Raw genomic sequence first — 21,411 nt, 5'->3', positions numbered from 1 at the left:
AGACTCCGTTTTCCTACATGAGAAAAGTTTTAAATCTTTTTGTGATATATACACACACTATGAAACGCTCGAACTGTGTGTACGCCCCTCATAGAAGTAGAATTCAACACGTACGATATTTGAGAGAGAGAGAGAGAGAGAGAGAGAGAGAGAGAGAGAGAGAGAGAGAGAGAGAGAGAGAGAGAGAGAGAGAGAGAAGTTAGAACTCAACACGGACAATGGTTGTTTATTTGCGAAAGGACTGGGAGCTCTGCTTGGAGAGCTCACTCGGCGACGTCATATCAATAGGTGCAAACGCACGAGGATACTGAGGTGGAGTGTTCTTACAATTAGATGATGACGGACGTGGCCGAGAATATACCGCACCAATAGAGGTTGGAGTTGTCGTTCTTGATGCAGCTGTCAAGGTTGACTGACGACTCGACGGAGTCATCGTCGTCGTTGGTGCAAGTAGCGGTGAGCGTGGAGCCTTCCACACTTATGTCGGTGCAGGTGCTGAGGAAGCCACCTCCCCATCTAGGGCACTCCAGATTCCCGTTATTGTTTTTCACAGCATTATTCAGATATAGCTTCGTCGACAAGCGGTATCCTTGCCAATTCTTGCAGGTGGCGGTCAAATACCCTGAATCGTAGTCCATTTCTTCGTAGCTACTGGAGAAGTTGCATTGCATGCAATTATGTAATCAACAGTGAACACTATTAATATCAAACGAACAATTGCCACTCGTGTGTGTGTGTGTGTGTGCGCCATGTCTCTCTCTCTCTCTCTCTCTCTCTCTCTCTCTCTCTCTCTCTCTCTCTCTCTCTCTCTCACATCTTCACCACCCACATACGCGATAGAAGCCCCGATGATCGTCGCCATCGTGGCCAGCACCATACAGCTAGCGACTCGCACTGCCATATTCGCTCCGTCCCTTAATCTTCTGGAACCTAGCTCTTTGAATTGCTCCTGCCGTAGCTAAATTACCAGCCCTTTTTATACCAAAATGAGCTAAGATCTTTTCTGAATTACTACGTGGCTCCATCCCAAAATGATATTTTCTCTGTTTTTAACGGTGATGCCCAGCGCCCGACCAGTCCACTCTATTTTACTACACGTCAGTACCAATCACACTCTAATTTACATGAAACTCTACTTTACAGCTCAGCAATCTGTTGCCACGTGTCTGTAGTATGTGAGAGCCTGCCAACTGGGAGGACAAGCCTCGACTCTCGACTCCCGAGCCTCGACTCCCTCTCTAAGCCTGGCCTATATATCTCACACGGGCATGGGAGGAGATGGGATCTACGGTGGGATGATTGAGGACCGTAGATCCCGGGCTTTCGTGGACAATGTAAACTCGGGTACCCGAATTTACTTCGCCCCTATCCCCCCCCCCCCCCCCCCCCCCCCCCCCGCCCCACAGGATTGAATGCACAACCTAGGATTTGAGGGCCATGTGACCTATCCACCACACCCGCGCACGTCACTATGGAATGTACACGTTTCCATGGAGTTTTGAGGTGCAAAAGTATTAGGGCGAGCAAAAGTAAACTCGGGTATTTTTGTAAACTCGGGTACCAGAGTTTACAAAAATACCCGGTTTACTTTTGCGACAAGATCTACGGCGCGCGCCTAATGTTGGGGCCCAAAAGTGATGGGAGCCTTTGATCCCATCTCCCATGCCCGTGTTAGATATAGTTGAGGCTCTCTAAGTTTTCCAGAGGGGAATATCAAAACCCTTGCAATTTTCCACAAAAGGAGATCTTTGGCTTCAGTGGCCTGCATATCACAAATCTATCTACAAGTTTGAACTTTAGAGATTACAATTACTATCTATACAGGAGAAAAAGAGGTGGGGAATGTCATAAATTACTATCCTACATCTAGGACAACTCCCATCAGAGACATACCTATCCTGAGAGATTTACTCCACACCATATTCCCTTATGAGGTATGAGCCAAAGTAGAGTGCCATGTTTGACTTCTAAGGGGTATGCCCAAACACATAGGAATCTATAGGTCCATTCCCTATTGCTCTACTAAAACTTCCACTTCTTATTCAGTCTTTTCTTTGTTCTTTCCTCAACGCCAGTCAACCATACTATTTCTTCTTGGTGCAAATCCCCTCTAGAAGGAAAGCGAAAATGAGTGAGGACCACTTGTAATCTTTCTAGACACCATCTTCCTTCTTTCTGAGTTAAATTGTGTTGTGTATGCAGCATAGAAACTTCTTTAGGCCTTAAACCATTGAATAACTCTCCCCATCAGTGTATTGAAGATTTAAAACAATAGTGGGATTTCCTGCTTAGAGTGAGATTCCTCCTTCCTACAAATGTCCAAACCAAGGAGTCAGGTTTCCATTTCTCCTTTAGCTCTTGCCATGCATTCCAGGATCTGTACACAGAGATGGAGACATGCATAAAACTTTGATGGGGGAAAAAATAATGTACCTAAGTGTACAATTATCCCTGGATTTATAGTCCTTAATTTTGAATCTATTCAGGTGTTTTTTTAAGAGAAGTGTCTATAAGTCATCAGAGTCCAAACATGTGAGTATCCACTTTCCTACCAACTTAGTGGATATGTTGAGGAGACTAAGCAACCCTAGTCCTCCTTTGGCTTTAGGTAAATAACACACATCCCAAGAAAATTTAGGGATCTTATGTTGGTCTAGGTTTCCCCCCTACAAGAAGGATCTGAATAGAGAAAAGGCTTGGTTCATTCGGTATTTGGCAGATTGCCAGCAAGACAAAAAATAGATTAGAGAGAGTACATATCAGATAATGATTTAGAACAAAGGATTTACTGGCCAGGGAGGAAATGTAGTTTTGCCATATATTATCTTTTGTCTGATATTGTTTATTGCCCACTACCATCTCTCTATTTGAGCAATCTAAAGATATGGCCATCTTCAATTTGAGAGCATCTTGAACAAGAAACTATTGTGGGGACATTATTAGATGAAGCTTTAAAACCGTATTTACTGTGATTAATGATTGATCCACTAGGTTCAAAGAATGTATTAAAGCAAGACCAAAAGCTTTCAACTGCCTGTATTTTATTGTGCATAGTAATATTAATGTCATTAGCAAATTGTTGCAAGCATAATTGATTGCTAGCCCCAGGAATTGAAATTCCTTTGATTTTGCTTACTCACATTTCATCTTTGACTAGCCATCCCAAGGCATCTGAATAAACTGCATCCTTTAAAATAGCTATTGGACATCCCTATTTGATAGATCTCAATAAATGAATAGGGGAAGTGAATTCTCCATTGATTTTACTATTTTAGCAAAAGCATTTCCCCACATTTAAGGGAGTGGGAGCTAGGCCAAATGGATGCTATGGTATAAAATATGGGTAAGGGAAAGCGTGTGAATGTTTGAATACACTCTTCTCTCTCAAAGAAGAACGTGCATGTGTGCTCCATGTGTGTATGTATTTTTAACATACCCTTTCTTTGAGCATGATGCCCAAAACTCTGAGAAACGATTGAGTGAACTTTTTTTCTTTCATTGCCCTCACATTTTAAGGTACCAATGGTGCCCAAATGTATACAAAAAATAATATGCACCTTATGTTACTAACCTGCTTATGCTCAATTGCAAGAGACCTCACAACATCCATGGGATGAGTCTTGGTAGATGCAAGTGTACATGCTAGCTAGATTGAGTGCAATCTAGCCTGTAAATTTTGAAATTTATCCATATATAGAGAGACAAAGTTGCTATAGCCATGCAATCACCCCCATGTCACACACCCATCATGAATAGTGCCTTTGAGAAGCAAACATCACACTGCTCACCAAATCAGTTGTGCATACCAAGGGCAAAGTTTCTTCGACTACTATGTGGTGTAATGTTTGCCCTCGTTTTACCCAAGCATCTGACTCCCATCACCCTCTGTGAAGGATGCATTTTTGCCAAATCACATCATGCACCTTTTCCTACATCATCATAACACGCTTCCGCACCGCCACATCTCATTCATTTTGATGTCTGTGGCCCCTTGCCTGTCAAATCACTCACTGGAAACCTTTATATGCTCACTTTTATTGATGACTACTCCAAGTTCACAGATGTCTATTACATGCCTGAAAAAGCTTCAACAATCACATATTTTAGCTGCTTCAAAGCACTGGCTGAAAACTAGCATGATCGGAAAATCAAGGTACTCCGCACCGACAATGGCGGGGAATACACATCCCATCAGTTTCGGGATATCTGCCACACGGCGGGTATTCGTCATGAATATACCATCCCTGCTCACCCTCAGCAAAACGGTCGGGCCGAGTGCAAGAATCGCACCATTTTTGATGTTGCTCGAGCCATGCTCATTCAAGCCTGTCTAGCAGACAATTACTGGGAAGAAGCTACGGCCACCGCATGCTATGTACAGAATCGAATCCCGTCATCTCAAAATCCAAATACCACTCCATACGCTCTATGGTATGGCAACCCGCCGAGCCTTGGCCATCTTCGCATTTTTGGTAGCATAGCATATCCTCTCGAAACCAACCCAGTCTCCAAGTTATCACCAAGAGCCACCCGCACCATCTTCGTCGGCTACGGAGATCGCCTTGGAGTCAAAGCTTATCGCCTCCATCAACCTGAGCTCCACAAATTCATTCATGCCAGAACCGTCATTTTTGATGAGGATTTCATCCTCCAAGGCTCGTCTCCCTCCAATACTCACTCTCCTCCGCATGAAATCCACCAGCCGGCTCGCTATCCCGCTCATTTCTTGGCTTGCCTCCCTTCTCCGAGTAAAACCCCACATGACTCCAATCTTACCCCCTCACCACTCTCCTCAATTAGCAGCATACCTGCATGCCTCCATCTAGAGAATCCAGCGCCCCTATTAGCCCCTCCCTCTCACATGCGCTATGCACACACACTGCATCCCAAGCCTCTTTCACACCTCCCTACTGGCATTCCACGCACCCCAAACTCTGTGCCGCTCAGCCCTCAACACCATCGCCCATCACCACAGGTTACTGAATACCCCTCTTTCCCCACCCCATAGAGCCACCCACCTCACCCCCGCTCTCTTGCGCCACTTTCCCCAGCTGCGCCAATTTCCCCACCAGCGCCATACTCGGCAGCAGCGTCACCAGGGCTCCCCGTTCACCTGCATACAAGCAGCTCGCCACAGCTTCGCTTCCTCAACCAATCAAGCCCCTTGGGCGCCTATCACTCTCCAACCTCCCCTCGCGGCATTACACGATGCTCTGTCCCTACTGCGCCATCTTCCAATAACTCTCAACCTCACCACACAGTAAATAATTTCCCTCTTGGCAGCGTTTCCCACCATCGGCCACCCGCCTTGCAAACCCCATCCTCGCCCATTATGGTTCGAACCTACCAAACCGCCCGCAAGAGTTCAATGCCCCTACCTGCTCCCTCCTTGCTGGCAGCCCCTACCCGAGAGCCATCTCGCTCTGCGTCATCCTATCACACACCTACCACCTAGACATCAGTTCCCTCGCCAGTGGAGGATTCTCATGCCACACCCTCAAATCAACCTATTCCATCGGGGATCGACGAGGTCGAGCCACTTACATCAACCTCAACGACATCTCCCACCACATGCACCTCGTCGGATTCATCACCATCAGCACAACACCTTGATCAAGCAGCTTCTAGCAATCGCGTCTGCACAAGGTCATTAGCAGATATTTACACTGCTACAAGCTTCTCGGTTGTTCTCCAAGAAGAACTTCAATCGACCACCCCATCCGCTCCCGTCGAAGATATTCTGCCAATCTCGGTCGTCCATGCGCTCTCATCCAGTGAGGGAGATTTATGGCACGAAGCAATTCAAGTTGAGCTTCAGGCACTCGAAGAAGCCCATACTTGGGATCTTGTTCCACCGCCAGAGCATCACAATATAGTCACATGCAAATGGATATTGAAGAAAAATTACTTCCCGAATGGCAGAATTGAGCGTTACAAAGCCAGACTTATCGCTCGCGGCTATACACAGAGGTATGGTGTAGACTATTTTGATACATATTCCCCTGTTCTAGGCCTAACTTCATTTAGACTTTTAGTCGCTATAGATGCAAAGTATAATTTGCCCCTACATCACCTTGACATTAAAACATCCTTTTTGCACGGCTTGCTCTACGAGCTTGTTTACATGACCCAACCCCCTCACTTTGCAAATCCATATTATCCTGACTATATTTGCAAGCTAAATAAGCCTATATACGGCATCAAACAGTTTGCACGTGAATGGTATACACGCATACACAATTATCTCATTGCATGTGGTTGGGAGCGACTTAGTGTCGACTTCAATATCTTCATCTGGCGTACAAATGATGGCCTCGCCATTTTGGGATTATTTGTGGATGATATCCCACTCATCGGCACCACTGAAATCATGGTATTGCGCGCCATCGACTGTCTCCAACAAGAATTCCCTGTCAGTGACAAGGGACCAATGACGTATTTTCTTGGCATTCAAGTGCTTCGCGACCCCTATGGCAAGTGGATCAAACTCACCCAGGTAAAATACATTGAAGAGCTTCTCACTTATTATGGCATGAGCCCCCTTCCTCTCAAACACAACTTAGCACCTCAATTCCATGCCTACTCTCCCGCTGATGAGCTCTATTGGCCTTCTCTTCATTATCCCAAGTTTTGTGGTCAGCTTCGTTATCTGATATCCTGCACTCGCTTTGATCTCTGCTACACCGGCCATATATTATCTCGCGCTATGTCATAACCATGTAAATCACACAAACAAGCTGCAAAACGCACACTTCACTATCTCCTGACCACTAAGCACTATGCTCTCACTTATGCTTATGATGCCACCATACCTATCTCTCTGAGTGGCTATGTCGATGCCAATTGGGCAGGGGATGATCCCCGCTGCTTCTCCACAGGTGGCTATATATTCTCTCTTTCAGGTGCACCAATATCCTGGCAAACAAAACAACAATCTTCAATTGCCTCTTCATCGACTGAAGCCAAATATGTAGCTGCTGCTCTTGCTTCCAGGGAAGCTCTCTGGATTTCTGAGCTCATTCACGAATTTCAACTTCCATATCCTATCTCGGAAGAAGCCATAACCCTCTACTGCGACAACCAATCTGTAATTGCTCTGGCTGCTTCCCCAAGTTTCTCCAACAAACTAAAGCACATCAAAATCAGTTATCACTTCATCAAGGAATTGGTCGCCAATGGTTTTTTAAAGTTGTAATATGTGCCCACTGCTCACAATTGGACAGATTTCCTCACCAAATCAGTACCTGCTATGACCCAAACTACAACATGTCGAAATTTGTCACTTGTGCCTACTGCTTGCACACCTCCTTAAGGGGGGGATTCTCCCATGTAATGAGGTGTTCACCGTTACGGGGGGGTGTGAAATATCTTACCACTATTAACGGTGCTCACTCGGTGCCTCAATCATCTCACCCACCCCCTAATTCATCTCCCCCTAATGTAGGCAACGTCCCTTCATCCTAGCACTTACCCAATAAGGCTCCCCTTGCCTAATGTATATAAAGGCACCTTTGTTATGTTCAAGAGTGTGCACGTTCTTATTTCATTCTATCAATACAAGTTAGCTTTACTTCCTTGCTACACTGCAGTGTCTCTCTCTCTCTCATTGTTTACTTTTTTAGATTAGTTGTTATTAGCATCTGTTCCTATTTGCTTCACATGGGGCTGGTGCCAGCGGCTGGGCCCTTCGTGCAGCTTTTCTTTGGCCACATCTGGGACCTGGCCCTGGCCAACCGGACGTCGACGTAGAAGAAGGCAGCCATGGACTCGCTCTTGGAGTTGGTAGGCAAAATGATCAGTCAGGTGCTGGCGGAGAGCGTGGCCGACTAGGCTCGCGCTTATAACGCCAGCATCGCCCAACTCGGCCAGGACTACCGTCTCTCCGTCCAGTCCTACAAAGAAAATGCTTCCTCTGTTACTTCTCTCTCTTTCTTTTTCAATAATCACAAGAAGATTTAGAAATTCTATCATGTAGGAAAACGGAGTTCTTTTCAATGTTTTTTATACAATGCATAACATCATGAGCTTCTGCTCGGGAGGCACCGCATACCTAGCTCGGTAAGATTGGGGACATGGAACGGTCCCCTGCCCCCAATCGTACCTAGCTAGGTATGTCGTGCCTCCCTCACAGAATCTCGTGATGTTGAGGTAAGTCACAATGTGGGAATTATCGTGAGAATTTGTCAAGAATGCATGGCACTAGCATTATTGAATAAGATGTATACGTGTAATGTTTTCTGATTATGAGCTTTTCATGGAGCAAAGGTGGTGGTACGCTTTGAAAATTGCAAATCGATGTTGATGCACATGCTCACCTTGTATGCACAACCTTCATATATGAAGCACAATGTGCTCTCATATGGTTCAGCTCTTGCCTTGTATGTGGGCTTGCTTCGAGAGATGATGCTCGCAAGTGCAACCTGTGGATATAGCAAAGCTGAGATTATCGACTTCCTGAATGATGTCAATGAACACCTTGAATCTGCTTACAATAAGGTACTATCTTTCTTGTTTTGGCACTTTTTGTGGGATTCACATTGTTTCTTAAAAAATAATCTAAAAATTGATTATCAAACAAGCATTAACTATCCACGTTTATGTATTTTAGCATCTTACATATTTTATTTCAGACATGATTAGCCCTTCTAATGAATGGTATTGGGCCATCAACCCCCTTTTGACGGGATAGAAATCACCTGTTGAGGGGTAGTTAGTTGTCTCTTTGGGAAGCCCGATTGCTGTCTATTGTAATCTGATGTCTCTCAAATCTCGCCACGAGCTTGAGGTACCTTTGTACACTATGTTGGTGAATGCAATACATACACTCTCTATCGTGAATTTGGGTTGGGGGGGGGGGGGGGGGGGAGAATGGCATTAACCATTGAGGCAAATTAAAAATAAAAATAGAAAAAACTATTGTTCTACTTTCTAAACACAATTTAATGTAGAAGACAATGTTTGAGGCAGTTAGCAAGCTCGTGATAGAATCGGGCGAATTTGTATATCCAAGTTTGGCCAATGTGCTCATGAATTTGGGAAATCTTGTGGGAGGTCTCATGAGCTTTAGCACGGAATGGCATAGTGGAAAAGCTTGTCTTATTGCCAAAAACCATCCTGATTATGCAGAGAGTGATTTCGTGGACAACAAAGCTTATTATCAATTGCAATTTCGCCCAAAATTTGCAGGGAAAAAAAACTACTATGGCATGCCACAGGTTTGTCCTTAGTTCCATCAATGGTCAACATTATTGCCTTCAAATGGTTTACTATATTCCTTTCCTTGACTATGCATTGTCTCCTCTCCTCTAACCCAATTTTTTTTGCCAAGGTCTTCATGAACAATCGTGCAGCATTGCATGTGTATACAGAAGTGGATAACGATCTACAAGTAGCGGCCTTTGTGGTGGAGAAAACCATGCATATTAAGTTGAGGGTCTACTACTTGATCGACTATGATGACTATGATTCAAGTGATGTCGAAGTTACCATAATCACTTCCAGTAATCCGAAGGTGAGCATGAATCTATTAACTGTAGAGATATGAATGTGCTCCCCACTTAGTCAAAGAAGAATCTTCTTTTATGTATGTGTGTGGGTATGTGTTTGTATGTATATATATACATGCATATATACATATGTATATATACACACACACACACACATATATATGTATATACATAAATATATGTACACACACACATACATATATACACATATAAAAATTATTTAATCAGGTGACATAAACTGACAAAGAGAATTATAAAAATTGTGCCTACTGTTTAATTACCATTTAGTTTATTGCTAGACATATGACTTTTCTTTGTGTTGTCCCATCGGTTCATCAATTCAAACTTAACAAAAGAGAGTTCAATCAATCGTGTCATTCCCATGGGTGCGAATGTACTATGCCAGCTATTCAGAGGGTGGATCATGGAGTACAGATGATGATAGGTTTAGTGCAAACTTAAAAATGCATTATGATGAGTATACAGGCTTTGAACCTCAGGGAGGCAAGAGATATACAATCAGAACTAAGGCCGGTAGCACTGCAACAAAGAACTATTACATTATTGGCTTTGAAATTGTTCCCACCAATGGAGTCCCCGACGTGGTAGAGACTCTTGTCAATGCTGTTGAGAAGATAGCTAGTGCGACTGTTTTTGGTATCAATAATGCTGTCTCAGGATCCATTGGTGCAGTTTCTTCAATATTCTAAATAGATCCCATTTGGGGCAGAGAGAATAATGTTCCAATTCTGTACTCTTGTTGGTCATCTCTCCAGAATGTATGCTGTGGACTTCAAAAAAATAGAAAACAATCAAGGTTTTCTGTTTTAATTTGAACTACGATATTTCAAAATTTAGTCAAATTGCAAAGAACCATGTGTAATGAGCTATAATAATTCTAAGAACACTTGGGTCAATTTATTTTCTTAATTAGCCTCTTACCTTTTCGTTAAAGTGTCACATTTGCAAACATTCGACTTCCAATCTTTTTTTTTTTGCCAAACTCACAAATGTGAGTGGTGTATATTATATTATATTAGCATAATACCATAAACTTACAACAAATCCATGCTTTGCTGAGTCATGGATACCATAGAACACAAATAATGCCGTACAGAACAGTCCTTCCTTTAGTGTGTTTAAGTTTTAACTTTGGAATGACCTCTCTAAACTAAAGAGTGTTGTGAATTTTGATGAAAGGGCAACCACTTTAGTGACTTTACCCTTCCGTCTACTACCATTGTGTGCACGATTGGCTACGTGGCTCACTTGTTCTGAGGCATCCAACGAATCGAACCCACTACCTTTGGAATGACCGCTCTAGACCAAAGAGTGTTGTGCGTTTCGATGAAAGGGCAACGGCGGGGCAGGATCCAACCAACTAGAGAAGTCAACAGCGATATGGAAAAGCAATCCATACGCCTTCGGATGAGTGAAACCAACCACGGATGAAGCCAACATATGGAAATCTCTGTCACCACGAGCCCCCTCCTTGTCGCCTTGCACACAGGGAATTGCACCACACCTCTTAACCTCATTCTCCTTTCGAAAGAAGGGGGCCACTGCCAAGCCACCACAACCAAAAAGAGGAGGTCAAGGCACAGTAGATCCCAGCCACCTTTGTCACCATGCCCCCCATGCTCAAGCATGCCCAAGCTTAAGCAAAACTCACGCTCCCTTGCGCATGTTGTCCATAGCCTCCTAGCTAATACATGTAGTGATAGACCAGAGAAAAAGTTCACAAAGACTAAGGTTCCTTTCTAGAGAATATAAGATACTTAATTTAGGCATGGGAATGTCTTCTCTCAATCAACTTTGGATTGAGGACGTATATTCTTATTGACCTAAAACATGTGGACGCCCCCCCCCCCCCCCCCCACTAGCAATAAGTGACACGGGGTCTTTAAGACCATTCAGCGGAGGAATCAACGGCTCTTTCCCCTCACGAGAATCTCAAGGCCAATGAACGACACTAAAGATGTGGCAGTTGACCTTGCGAGCGGATGATTCGAACCCAAAACCCTGATGGCCTAACCAAGTCTCCCACGCACATCATGTGCCTTGTGTGGTGAACATGAATCCTATAAGCCAACTCGGATGTCCACTCCCTCCTTGCCCTTGTTTACAAACTTTGTCCTTGTTTACTTTTTGCCAATCGAAGGGCACAACCCATCTCGATATCCTACCTAGAATTCTTGATCCCAAATCCAGTCTCTCAGTGTCTTAAAGGACCCGTGTCAGAACGTTAAAGAGGTTTACACAAGATCAATAGTGTTAATGTGTTGCCCTTATCTAAATGATTGGATTGTCCCATTGGTACTTGGCCATAATGCCATGTATGGTGGAAAATAGACTCCTTCCTTTATGCCTTTTGTGCTTAGGCTATGGTCATGCGAGGCCTAGTTTTTTGTAGGTCCATCGACAACATGTGACGCATGGCAGCTTTCCATATTTTCTCACTGGTTTGGTACGCCACTATGCCTATTTAGGTAGTCACAAAACTATGCCTATCTACTCCCGATCAGTGCTTGCTGTCTCTCTCTTGCCTCCGCCTTGACCTTTCTCTCTCTTCCTGTTGTCGAAGGTGGATGCTCTACAATGTCGAGGCTTAGTGATAAATAAGCCTTCAGTGACCATCCCCTTAATTGTTGGAATTGACCATGGCATCTACTATCCTTTTTTCACCCCCAAAAAATCACAATTGCAAGTAAATTACATTAACAAAATCAAACAATTACAAATTCCTGTCATCCTCGTGACGAGCCATGACAGCTTTAGCTTTCGAGAGTCATAGTTACATTGGCTAGCAGGGGAGCCACCACATGGCGTCTACCCCTTTCAATATTTGTTTTTGTATTGATCTATGTTCAAAGTACAAGAGAGTGGGAGGGTTCTCACTCTCAGACTATGCGTCTAGATGCTCTGCGAAGTGAGGGCCCACCGGCCCACGTATTTAAAGGTTACAAGGGATGCCCCGAAAGGAGAGTCCCAAAAGATTCTCTTTTAAATGCTTGTAAAAGTACAGCAAGATTTCCAAAAGCTTTTCAATTCCAGCCAGCGTAAGTTTTCACCACTGCCAAAAGAAAGGTTTTCGTACAACTTTGCCACGTCAGCAGTGCAGCACAAAAAGCGAGAATTTCGAAAATCTGCCACGTCAGCCTACTACATTTTCCCGGGCCTGTAGCCTACTAAGTGTGTCCGAGCATGACACATCACCAGTTTGTGACATACCCCCCTCTTGAAAGAATTGTTATTGCCCTTGATTACGCCTGAAAAACAGACAAAGGCCATAAACTATCTTAGCAGACACGGTGTCGTGCAGTGGCACGTACATAGTTTGAAATAAAACATTCACCTCACTCTTGACAATTCTCGATGTATGCAAATAAAAACAATCCTGTACATATTGTGATATAAGTTGAAGCGTCTACTACGGTCATTATCATGTACATACCTATCCGAGGAGTCGTGGCCCTAGATGTGGCGCATTTGCATGCTTTTCCACTTGATAAGATGCTTAATTTGGTTTGAAAATGTACATAGTCCAAGTGTTTCATGGTGGCACACTCATTTCGCCTACAAAGATTGATGCGGGAAAAAACTGCCAAAAATAGTAGCTAATAGGCACCGTTGTAGAATTGCATGGAAAGTGACCCAAAATGGTATATGGATGAAAAATCATGCTTATCTATGATTTTTATGATTCTGCGAGGGATCCCACAAATTTAGGGATTTTTTTGACTCCGTTTGGGATTTTTCGTATCAAAAATGGCATTTTTTGGGTAAAAAATGAGCTGAAAATGGCATAGTTTTGGATCCAAAGTGGCAACATGGCCCAAAAATTGACACATCAGCTCATATTTCCGTGGGAAGAGAGAGAAGGGGGATTTTTACAGAAAAAACCAGCAATTTTTCTCTACTGTGTAATTGCTTCCATGGTTGCTCAATCTATGTGTAAGGCAGTCCCACCTCTTCGAAATCTTGTATCTGAGCTAGTGAGGGAGTGAATTAGGGTTTCCCCTTATCAAAATGGTGTGTGGGATTCACTTTTGAAGCTCTTAAATCTCTGCAAAATCAGAAAATGGTCGTCGTGAAGGTGGAAGCTCGAGCATTCCTTTCAACTGTTTGATGCTACGACTATGTAATTGGGGGCGATGTTACATTATACCATGAAAGAGGTTTGGGTTTTGATTGAGAATTGTGATTGTATGAGCATTGAGGTTTTATGGCTGAAACATTAGTGTTTTTCAATGGTCTTTTTAAGTGAAATTGAATGTGATTTAATGATCCTCTCATCATACTCTCGACTACGAAAGCAAGCAATTTCCAAGCATGATAGGAAAGAGGGTTTGTGACTTTACTGTCATGAACGCTCTTAGATTCTCTGTCACCTTTAGAAAGAGGGTTGATGATTCTCCACAAAAGCTTTCTCGCAAAGGGTTTATGACTCTCATCACCAACTCTCACAACCAGAGGTTCTGCACACACTTTCCGACATTCTGGTGAACCCGACGCGAAGCAGCTGGGGTGGGGGTTCAAATAAGTGTTTTGAAAGGTTTATTTAAAAATAATTAAAGCTATGGATCAACAAGAGCAACAAGGCATGCTTTTTGATCAAGGCACAATGCAAATGTTTCAAGCATTCGCCATGTGTATGCAACAACAACAGGCTACAGAAAGAAGGGAGGTGTCAGCAACCAAAGCCCTTCAAGCTATTGTGAACAAAATGGACCAATTGGAAGGGAAAGATGTCACAAAGTTTCTTCGTGGTTATGTAAAGGAGATGGAGCTACAACAGATTCCAGAGGTGGACATGATTCGTAGTTTTGAGCTTGTTGTGGTCCCTGAGATTAGAGACCATGTAAGGGGAATCAGGGAGGAGCATGGAGAAGGTTGGCAGCAATTCAAATTAGCCCTAAGGGAGGAATACTTCATGGAGGACTCTGAAAGGGTTACAAAAAGGACCTTCTTGGAATGGGTTGCAAAGCCAGAAGAAGGACTTTCCATTACCGAACTTTTGAGAGAGTTTGAGCGACGCTATTCTCAACTGTTAGGAACAGGGCGGGCTACTTTGGATAGTGAAAAGACCAAATTGTTCCTTCAAGCTGCAGGCCATGAGCTCCAAGAAAATCTAGAGCTACTCCTTGAAGACAATAATACAGAACAAGGCCTAAAGGCTGAGTGGAAAGAGGTTGAAGACGCAGTCTCATTTCTTGCTAAGAGGCAACGTCGTAGGGACAAGATGGTGGTGAATGGTACTACCTCTACTCCTAGCATGTCAGAGATTCCACCAAATCCTACTATTGTGAGTGCAAAAGGTGATAATTCAATGCTTGATGAGCTTGTTAAGGGCATGCGAGAAATGAAGTTAAAGCTAACAAGGCTTGAAGAAAAAGGACAACCTCTAGGACAAAAATCCCAAAGCAAAGAAGGATTTTTACATGGTGTGATGGCACAGACCGTGGTAGAAGGGATTGTGATAGCTTCAGTGATGCCTTAAAAAGAGATCTTGTGTTTTTTAAGGATGGCAAGATCCATCTGCGGGAGACAGGTATGCCATTAGGAACAAACTTTGGAAAAGGAGGTATGCGAAAGTTAGTGGAGCATATGGTGACCAGTCATGCTATTTCTGCAGTGGAGGCTGCTACGTATGGGGCAAAGATAGAGCTCATTCCAAAGAAAGCGTTAAAGTATACTCCATATGATTTTGAGGAGGTTGATAGCTTGTGGCCATATGCAGTAGCCTCAGCCGAAAAAGGGAAGGTAACTAAACAGGTATTACATGAAGCCGGTGATTGCATACGCCATACAACAGGTTGGGATGACCCTATGGACTCTTTATCAGTGCATGCCTATCTTGCAAAATGCTATAACAATGAAGCAATTGTGGAAGATAAGCGCAGACGTGAGAATGGAGATGCAGGTCCTTCTACTTCGAAGAGGGTTACAAGAGCTGGTGGAAGAAAAGATCCAGGACCTTCTTGTGCGGCTCCACCACTTGTGCCTCCTCCTCCTGAGATTCCTATGGAGGAGGCATCTACAGGGAAGAAGAAAGAGCAAGGAAAAGCTAAAGCAAAAGGCCCTACATACAAACTACAATCTGACATTGAAGTTGCCACAAACTTAAAGCAGGTATTGGAGGAAAGGATTTTGAATTGCAAAGTTGAGTTTACCTTGGGTGAGGTTCTTGGCATTGCTAAATGCGAGTTTCATGAAGAAATTATAGATATCATAAAAAGAAAGAGACAAACTGTCACTGAGTCTATTCCTCCATAGTCTGAGGGTGAAGGGGAGTCATGTAAGGCACATGGAATACATGTCCAAGAGAGTGATTGCGATGACAGTGTGGTAGGATGCTACTAGTCTTCTCAAAGAGATGCACATGCTAGATTTGTAGATGATGATGATGAAGATGAAGCCTCCTATAAAAGCCATTACTCCAAAAGTCATTGGGCAAGAGCTACAAAAAAAATTTAAGTCAAGGTGGGTGATCTTGAGGATCCATATGTTGCATTGATAGCTCATGGCTCTGAGATCAATCTTATGTCCAAGAGTCTTTACATGAAGGGTAAGTGGCCAATATACACAGACCATGGGTGGATGATTAGAGCTGCAAATAAATCATCAAGAGAGCTGTATGGGGCTTGTCCAAATGTGAAAGTGATGATTGGTAATGTGAAGGATGAGAAAAATTTCTTTGTGCAGGAGATGTCTACCTATCCTCTTATCCTTGGGCAGCCATACATCACAGCCATTCGCATGGAAACAAAGGCCTTGGATGATGGTTCTGCTTATGCTAGGGTAAAGAGCAGAGATGGGAAGCGATCTGTGCAATTTTTGACTGTGTGTGTGAATCACGAGAGGAAACGCAATAGTCTTCGTGAGTATCCTCTACCAAAAGAGAACAAAGAGTTCAAAGAGTACAAGGAGACAAGGGGTTTTGGCCATGTATCATTGTGAAGCGGGATTGCAATGGTACAAGAAGAAAAAGATTCTCGCCTGACCCAAAACGAGAAGAAGCTTTTTTCTACAGGTTTCTAGGGATTAACACAGCATGGGTCAGTATATTTTATGAAGCTTGAGGATATGAAAAGAAGTGTGCGACAATATGTATATAGTGTACAGAAATACATGAAATAAAATGGTTTCATAGAGGATAGTGAATACATTTCAGGTTTCTTTGAACAAGTTTCTCATGTAGATACTATTCTTGAGCTTGAAGCTATGATGGATTCTAGCATGCAAGATGGAACCCACATTGTGGAAGTATGCTCTATGGAAATGTATGATGTGATTGAGTCTTATGAAGATCAGAAAGATTTCAATGCTAATGAAGGACTGGAAGTGCATGTGGAGACCAAGTACAAAACGGTGGCAAAGAAAGTGAGACCAGTGGCCTTACCTTTACCATTAGATTGCAGGAAAAAGCTAGAGCAAGCTTCTTTGCAGCCGAGTCTCAGGGATCCAAAAAGAACTGGACACAAGTTCACAATGGAATCCCTAAAAGAGATAAAAGTTGGTTGTGAAGAGTTTTTAACAGAAGAAGAGTTTTAAAGAAATGCTTTCAAGACATGGTAAGGCTTTTGCTTTCCAGCCACATGAGATAGGGTGTGTTGATCCTAATGTTGTTGCACCTATGGTGATCTTCACTATCCCTCATGTACCTTGGAATCTACGCCCAATTCCAATTCCGAAAGCACATTTGCCAAAGTTAATAGAACTACTCAATGAAAAGATTAGCATGGGTATCTTGGAGCCTTCTTCTGCGCCATATTCAAACAGGTGGTTCACTGTGCCTAAGAAGAATGGAGCTTTGCGGTTCATACAAGATATGCAACCCGTAAACAAGGTTACCATCAGGAATGTGGGTATAGGTCCTATAGTGGATGAATTACAGAGGCGTTTGCAGGAAGGTCAATTTATTCAATGGGAGATCTCTATTCAGGGTACGATCAATTTCAGCTAGATGTTGAGAGTAGAGATCTGACAACTATGAAAACACCTTTGGAACTGGTAAGGATGTGTACCTTACCTCAAGGAGCAACAAATTCAATTTCACATACGATGAATGGGATGAACAAGGTTCTACGTGACTTCATACCTCAAATCACAATGCCATTTCTTGATGATGTGCCCATCAAAGGATGTGAAGACAAAGATAAAGATGAAGCTATGGATTCAAGGGGGTGCCGTAAGGTTTTTGCAGACCGTATTGAAGATTGTGAGAAGATTTTGACAAAGCTCGAAGAAGTTAATCTGACCCTGTGAGGGCAAAAATCTGAATTTGTTGTCAATGAAGTTTTGATTGTGGGGAATATGTGTGGTCCTTATGGTAGAAATCCTTGTCCAGAAAAGATGGATGCAATCAAAAACATGAAAGAAACATGTACAACTATAACTGAAGTTCGAAGATTTCTTGGTGCTCGCGTCTTCTAACTTATTTGGATACCACATTATGCACATGTAGCAGATCCCCTTTATAGGCTGTTGAGAAATAATCAAAAGTTTCCATGGGAAGAAGAGCACACAAAAGCCATGAGAAAGCTAAAGAACCTACTTCTTTCATCGCCAACCTTGAGAAAGGTAGACTATGCATGTGAGAGACCTGTCATTGTGACAGTGGACATGAGTCCTACAGGGATAGGATGGGCAATAGGGCAAGATGATGATGAAGGAAAAAGGTGTGTGGTGAGATTTGGAGCCAAGATTCTGAGTTCTCGCCAACACGATTATGCACAAGTAAAAAGGGAACTATGGGGGGTGGTTACAGAATTGACGTGTGACAAGGAGTACTTGATATGGCCATCACTGGAACAAATGAGAGACATTATCAACTAGTCAAAATTTTCTCGAGAGTATTGAGATATTAGATGTTTTGCAGGTCTTATCATGCTCAAAAAAATATGAAGTTTTTCTAATTGCAATGCATTCATGAAGGTGGCTGCTAGATGTTCATGTATTTGAGGTGTACCAAGTGTATAATGCTTGCTAGAATTCTTTTGCATATATTGGTTGAAGACAACTCTAACAATTCTAACAAGTAACATTAATTTGGGAGTATATCAATGCACATGATCAAGTACGATTAAATCTTCATCAAAGCATTGGGTTTTGAAAAACTTTGTGGGTTTTGTACCATGCTCAAAGTTCATAAACACACTAGTCCTGTAACTGGACACTCAAGTGTCCCGAGACAATAAAGTGTTCTATTTTCCTACCAAGTTTTGGCAATTCATTTTTCAAGCTAGAAAGAAATTTTTTACACCTTACTTCTACCCCAGATGTGATTGGTCCTTTACCAAGGGCCTAGTTGGGTAAACTGTACATTCTAGTTGGTGTAGACTACATGACTCCCCAATGGGCAAAAGTAGTAGCCACCACACGCATTACACCCCAAGAAGTGAAAAAGTTTATGAGCACATTTGTTTCCACTTTGGCACACCTCTGGAGATAATATCTGATAGAGGGCCAGGTTTTGCATGAATGCCTCTAGCCAGAAGGGGAGAACTAATGATGGCTTGCTTTTGGAAACCTTTATCATGGGAACTAACCCAAGAGGGGACCTTAATATAAATTTAAAAAATGTCTTTTTCCTGTTGTAGGCTTCCGCCACCCCCCCCCCCCCCCTTGTCCTTGCACTCACAGAGGGGCCGCCACCCTTGGCACCACCCTCTCTCTCTCCCTATTCATCATTAGCAAAAAAAAATTTTCTCTCTCTCTCATCCATTATCATGAGTTCCAGCTATGTCTCTCTCTTTCCACACACACACAGACACTCACACACACCACCCATCTCTCTCTCTCTCTCTCTCCCCACACACACTCTCTCTCTCTCACACTCACACACACATGTCTCTCACACTCACACACACACATGTCTCTCACAGTCACACACACACCCATCTCTCTCTCTCTCTCTCTCTCTCTCTCTCTCTCTCTCTCTCTCTCTCTCTCTCTCTCTCTCTCCCCCCCCACACACACACACACACTCTCTCACACTCACACACACACACACACATGTCTCTCACCATCTCTAGCTCTCTCTCCATCTCTCTCTTTTGTTCAGCTCTGTGTGTGTGTGTGTGTGTGTGTGTGTGTGTCGGCAAGGACTAAATTCAGACCTCTCTCTCTCTTTCAAAAGACACACTCACATACACACACATACATACCCTACACGCATAAGCACACGCACACAATCATAGACGCACCAACAACGCACACACGACATGCAAAAGAAGGACAAGAATCAACAAAAATGGACATTGACGCATCAACAAACGACACCGAAAACATGTGATCGCGACAACAATTCAAAAAAAGACGCCAAAGGCATGCCCCATCCGGCACCAAAATTGACAAGTGTGCTACACCAACACAGTAGTAAAGCTTGCAATTCGCCGACATCTCATCCACGATGCATTTCCTTAGTAAACATCAGTAGGGTAATTCATTTCCCATAATACAAAGCCAAACTTTGTAAAAAAACCTTTACAATGGGACCAAAAAGGGTGACAAAACACTGATAAATTGTCCAAAACTTTGTGAAACTCATAAGACAAGCTTGAACATATAGGAACCTACATAAGTCACATTGGGAAAAAATATGTTGAAATAGGGAAGATTTATCTTAGGTGCACCGAAGATAAACTTTCCACTAGGAGGGTCATTTTGTGAATTTGAGACCAGGGGTATTTTTGTCAAGCTATGGGAACAGAAAGTGATAAAAGTTGAATTTACTCCCACAGAGAGGTGGAGCCATCTTAGGCACACCTAAGATAGCGAGTGCAATATTTCAGAGCGGGGGAATATTATGTGTGTCCAGTGCTTGAAAAAAGGAACTGTTACATCTTTTGTGACTTCAGATTGACAATTGTGGAATCACATACAATTTGAACTTCTAGTGTGAAAGGAATCACTACTTTGCAAAAAAGGGTCAGACAAGGAGCAAAAGCGCTGTGTTTGGAACCAAAGGCAACTTTTTAGGTTTGAAGTATCTATTCAATTAATTCGTGTGAGCCCATATCATATGAATTTAAGATCCTCTAGAGCTTTGGGAAACTTGGGTCCATAGAAGAGAGTGTAAACAAGGGGAGACCATTAGAAACTATTGCAGAATAACTGGCAGACACTTATTATGACTCAAGCTCCGAGGGTGTCTTCTTTCTCAACTCAATGAGGAATTGGGACCTCTCTCAAGTTCAAGTATATATTGACCTTCTTCAAAACCAACAAGTAGGAAGCCCAGATTTACTTGGATCCGAACAAGGAGTTTGTCATAAGGGTAGATGACCATACCATTGAGTTTGAGGAGGTGATTAGGGCAAGCAAATAATACAACTTCTATATGGACCGAAATCAGGTGCAATACCTCAAGATACAAGATCCTAATTTAGTAGACAAGTGGGGATTAGATGTTGATACTATATTCCAAATAAGGCTGTGAAAGAAGGAGCTCCTATGCTAGATTGGAAGTATATGACCTGAAAGATACCGAACCTCTGAAGCCTCATACCCACTAACAACCCTAGGCTTGGAGTCTATTGTTGGGAAGCCAAGAATGTCACGGATTTGATTTGGACTAGCCATGCCAAACCAAGACAATTGAAACCCTTGAAAATCGTGTATATTTTCAAGATCAAAGAAAAGGGATTAGCAAAACTTCCTGCCCACCTCTTTAGGGATTGTTATAACAAAAAATTTGTTATGATGACTCAAAAGGAGATTGAGCAGACCAGGGACATTCAATCCGAGGAGTGATTACTAGAATAATACTTGAAACTAAACATAATGTAGGCCCAACTAATAGAGCCTATGATAGTATGGTCAATCAAAGAGGGATCATAGCCAAGAGCACTCACCTCAATGACGGAAACAAGGGAAGAAATCCAAAAATCACCGCGAGCTT

General features: G+C 42.9%; 2 protein-coding genes and 1 pseudogene across 3 annotated transcripts; 2 read left to right on the top strand and 1 right to left on the bottom strand.

Annotated features, from left to right (window-relative positions):
- Window positions 1-329: 329 nt before the first annotated feature.
- On the bottom strand, window positions 330-901 carry LOC147431515 (cyanovirin-N homolog). Its single transcript, XM_086493094.1, has 2 exons — window positions 815-901; window positions 330-665 (listed from the first exon to the last, which is right to left on the bottom strand). Exons 1-2 carry the CDS (start codon window positions 899-901, stop codon window positions 330-332), a joined length of 423 nt encoding a protein of 140 aa, XP_086349220.1.
- Window positions 902-7,659: 6,758 nt separating this feature from the next.
- On the top strand, window positions 7,660-9,544 carry LOC147431514 (uncharacterized; annotated as a pseudogene). The gene is made up of 4 exons (XR_015185672.1): window positions 7,660-7,922; window positions 8,259-8,496; window positions 8,952-9,215; window positions 9,329-9,544. The product of XR_015185672.1 is annotated as an uncharacterized LOC147431514 (transcript).
- Window positions 9,545-9,870: 326 nt separating this feature from the next.
- Window positions 9,871-10,233, top strand: LOC147431513 (uncharacterized). Its single transcript, XM_086494088.1, has one exon. The coding sequence runs from the start codon at window positions 9,899-9,901 to the stop codon at window positions 10,214-10,216; it is 318 nt and encodes a 105-aa protein (XP_086350214.1). The 5' UTR covers window positions 9,871-9,898; the 3' UTR covers window positions 10,217-10,233.
- The last annotated feature ends 11,178 nt before the right edge of the window (window positions 10,234-21,411 follow it).

The sequence above is a fragment of the Adiantum capillus-veneris genome, chromosome 21, assembly GCF_014529385.1.
Source record: "Adiantum capillus-veneris isolate H3 chromosome 21, ASM1452938v2, whole genome shotgun sequence".
In the NCBI taxonomy this organism is placed as follows: domain Eukaryota; kingdom Viridiplantae; phylum Streptophyta; class Polypodiopsida; order Polypodiales; family Pteridaceae; genus Adiantum; species Adiantum capillus-veneris.
This window is presented reverse-complemented; position numbering and strand designations above follow the sequence as displayed.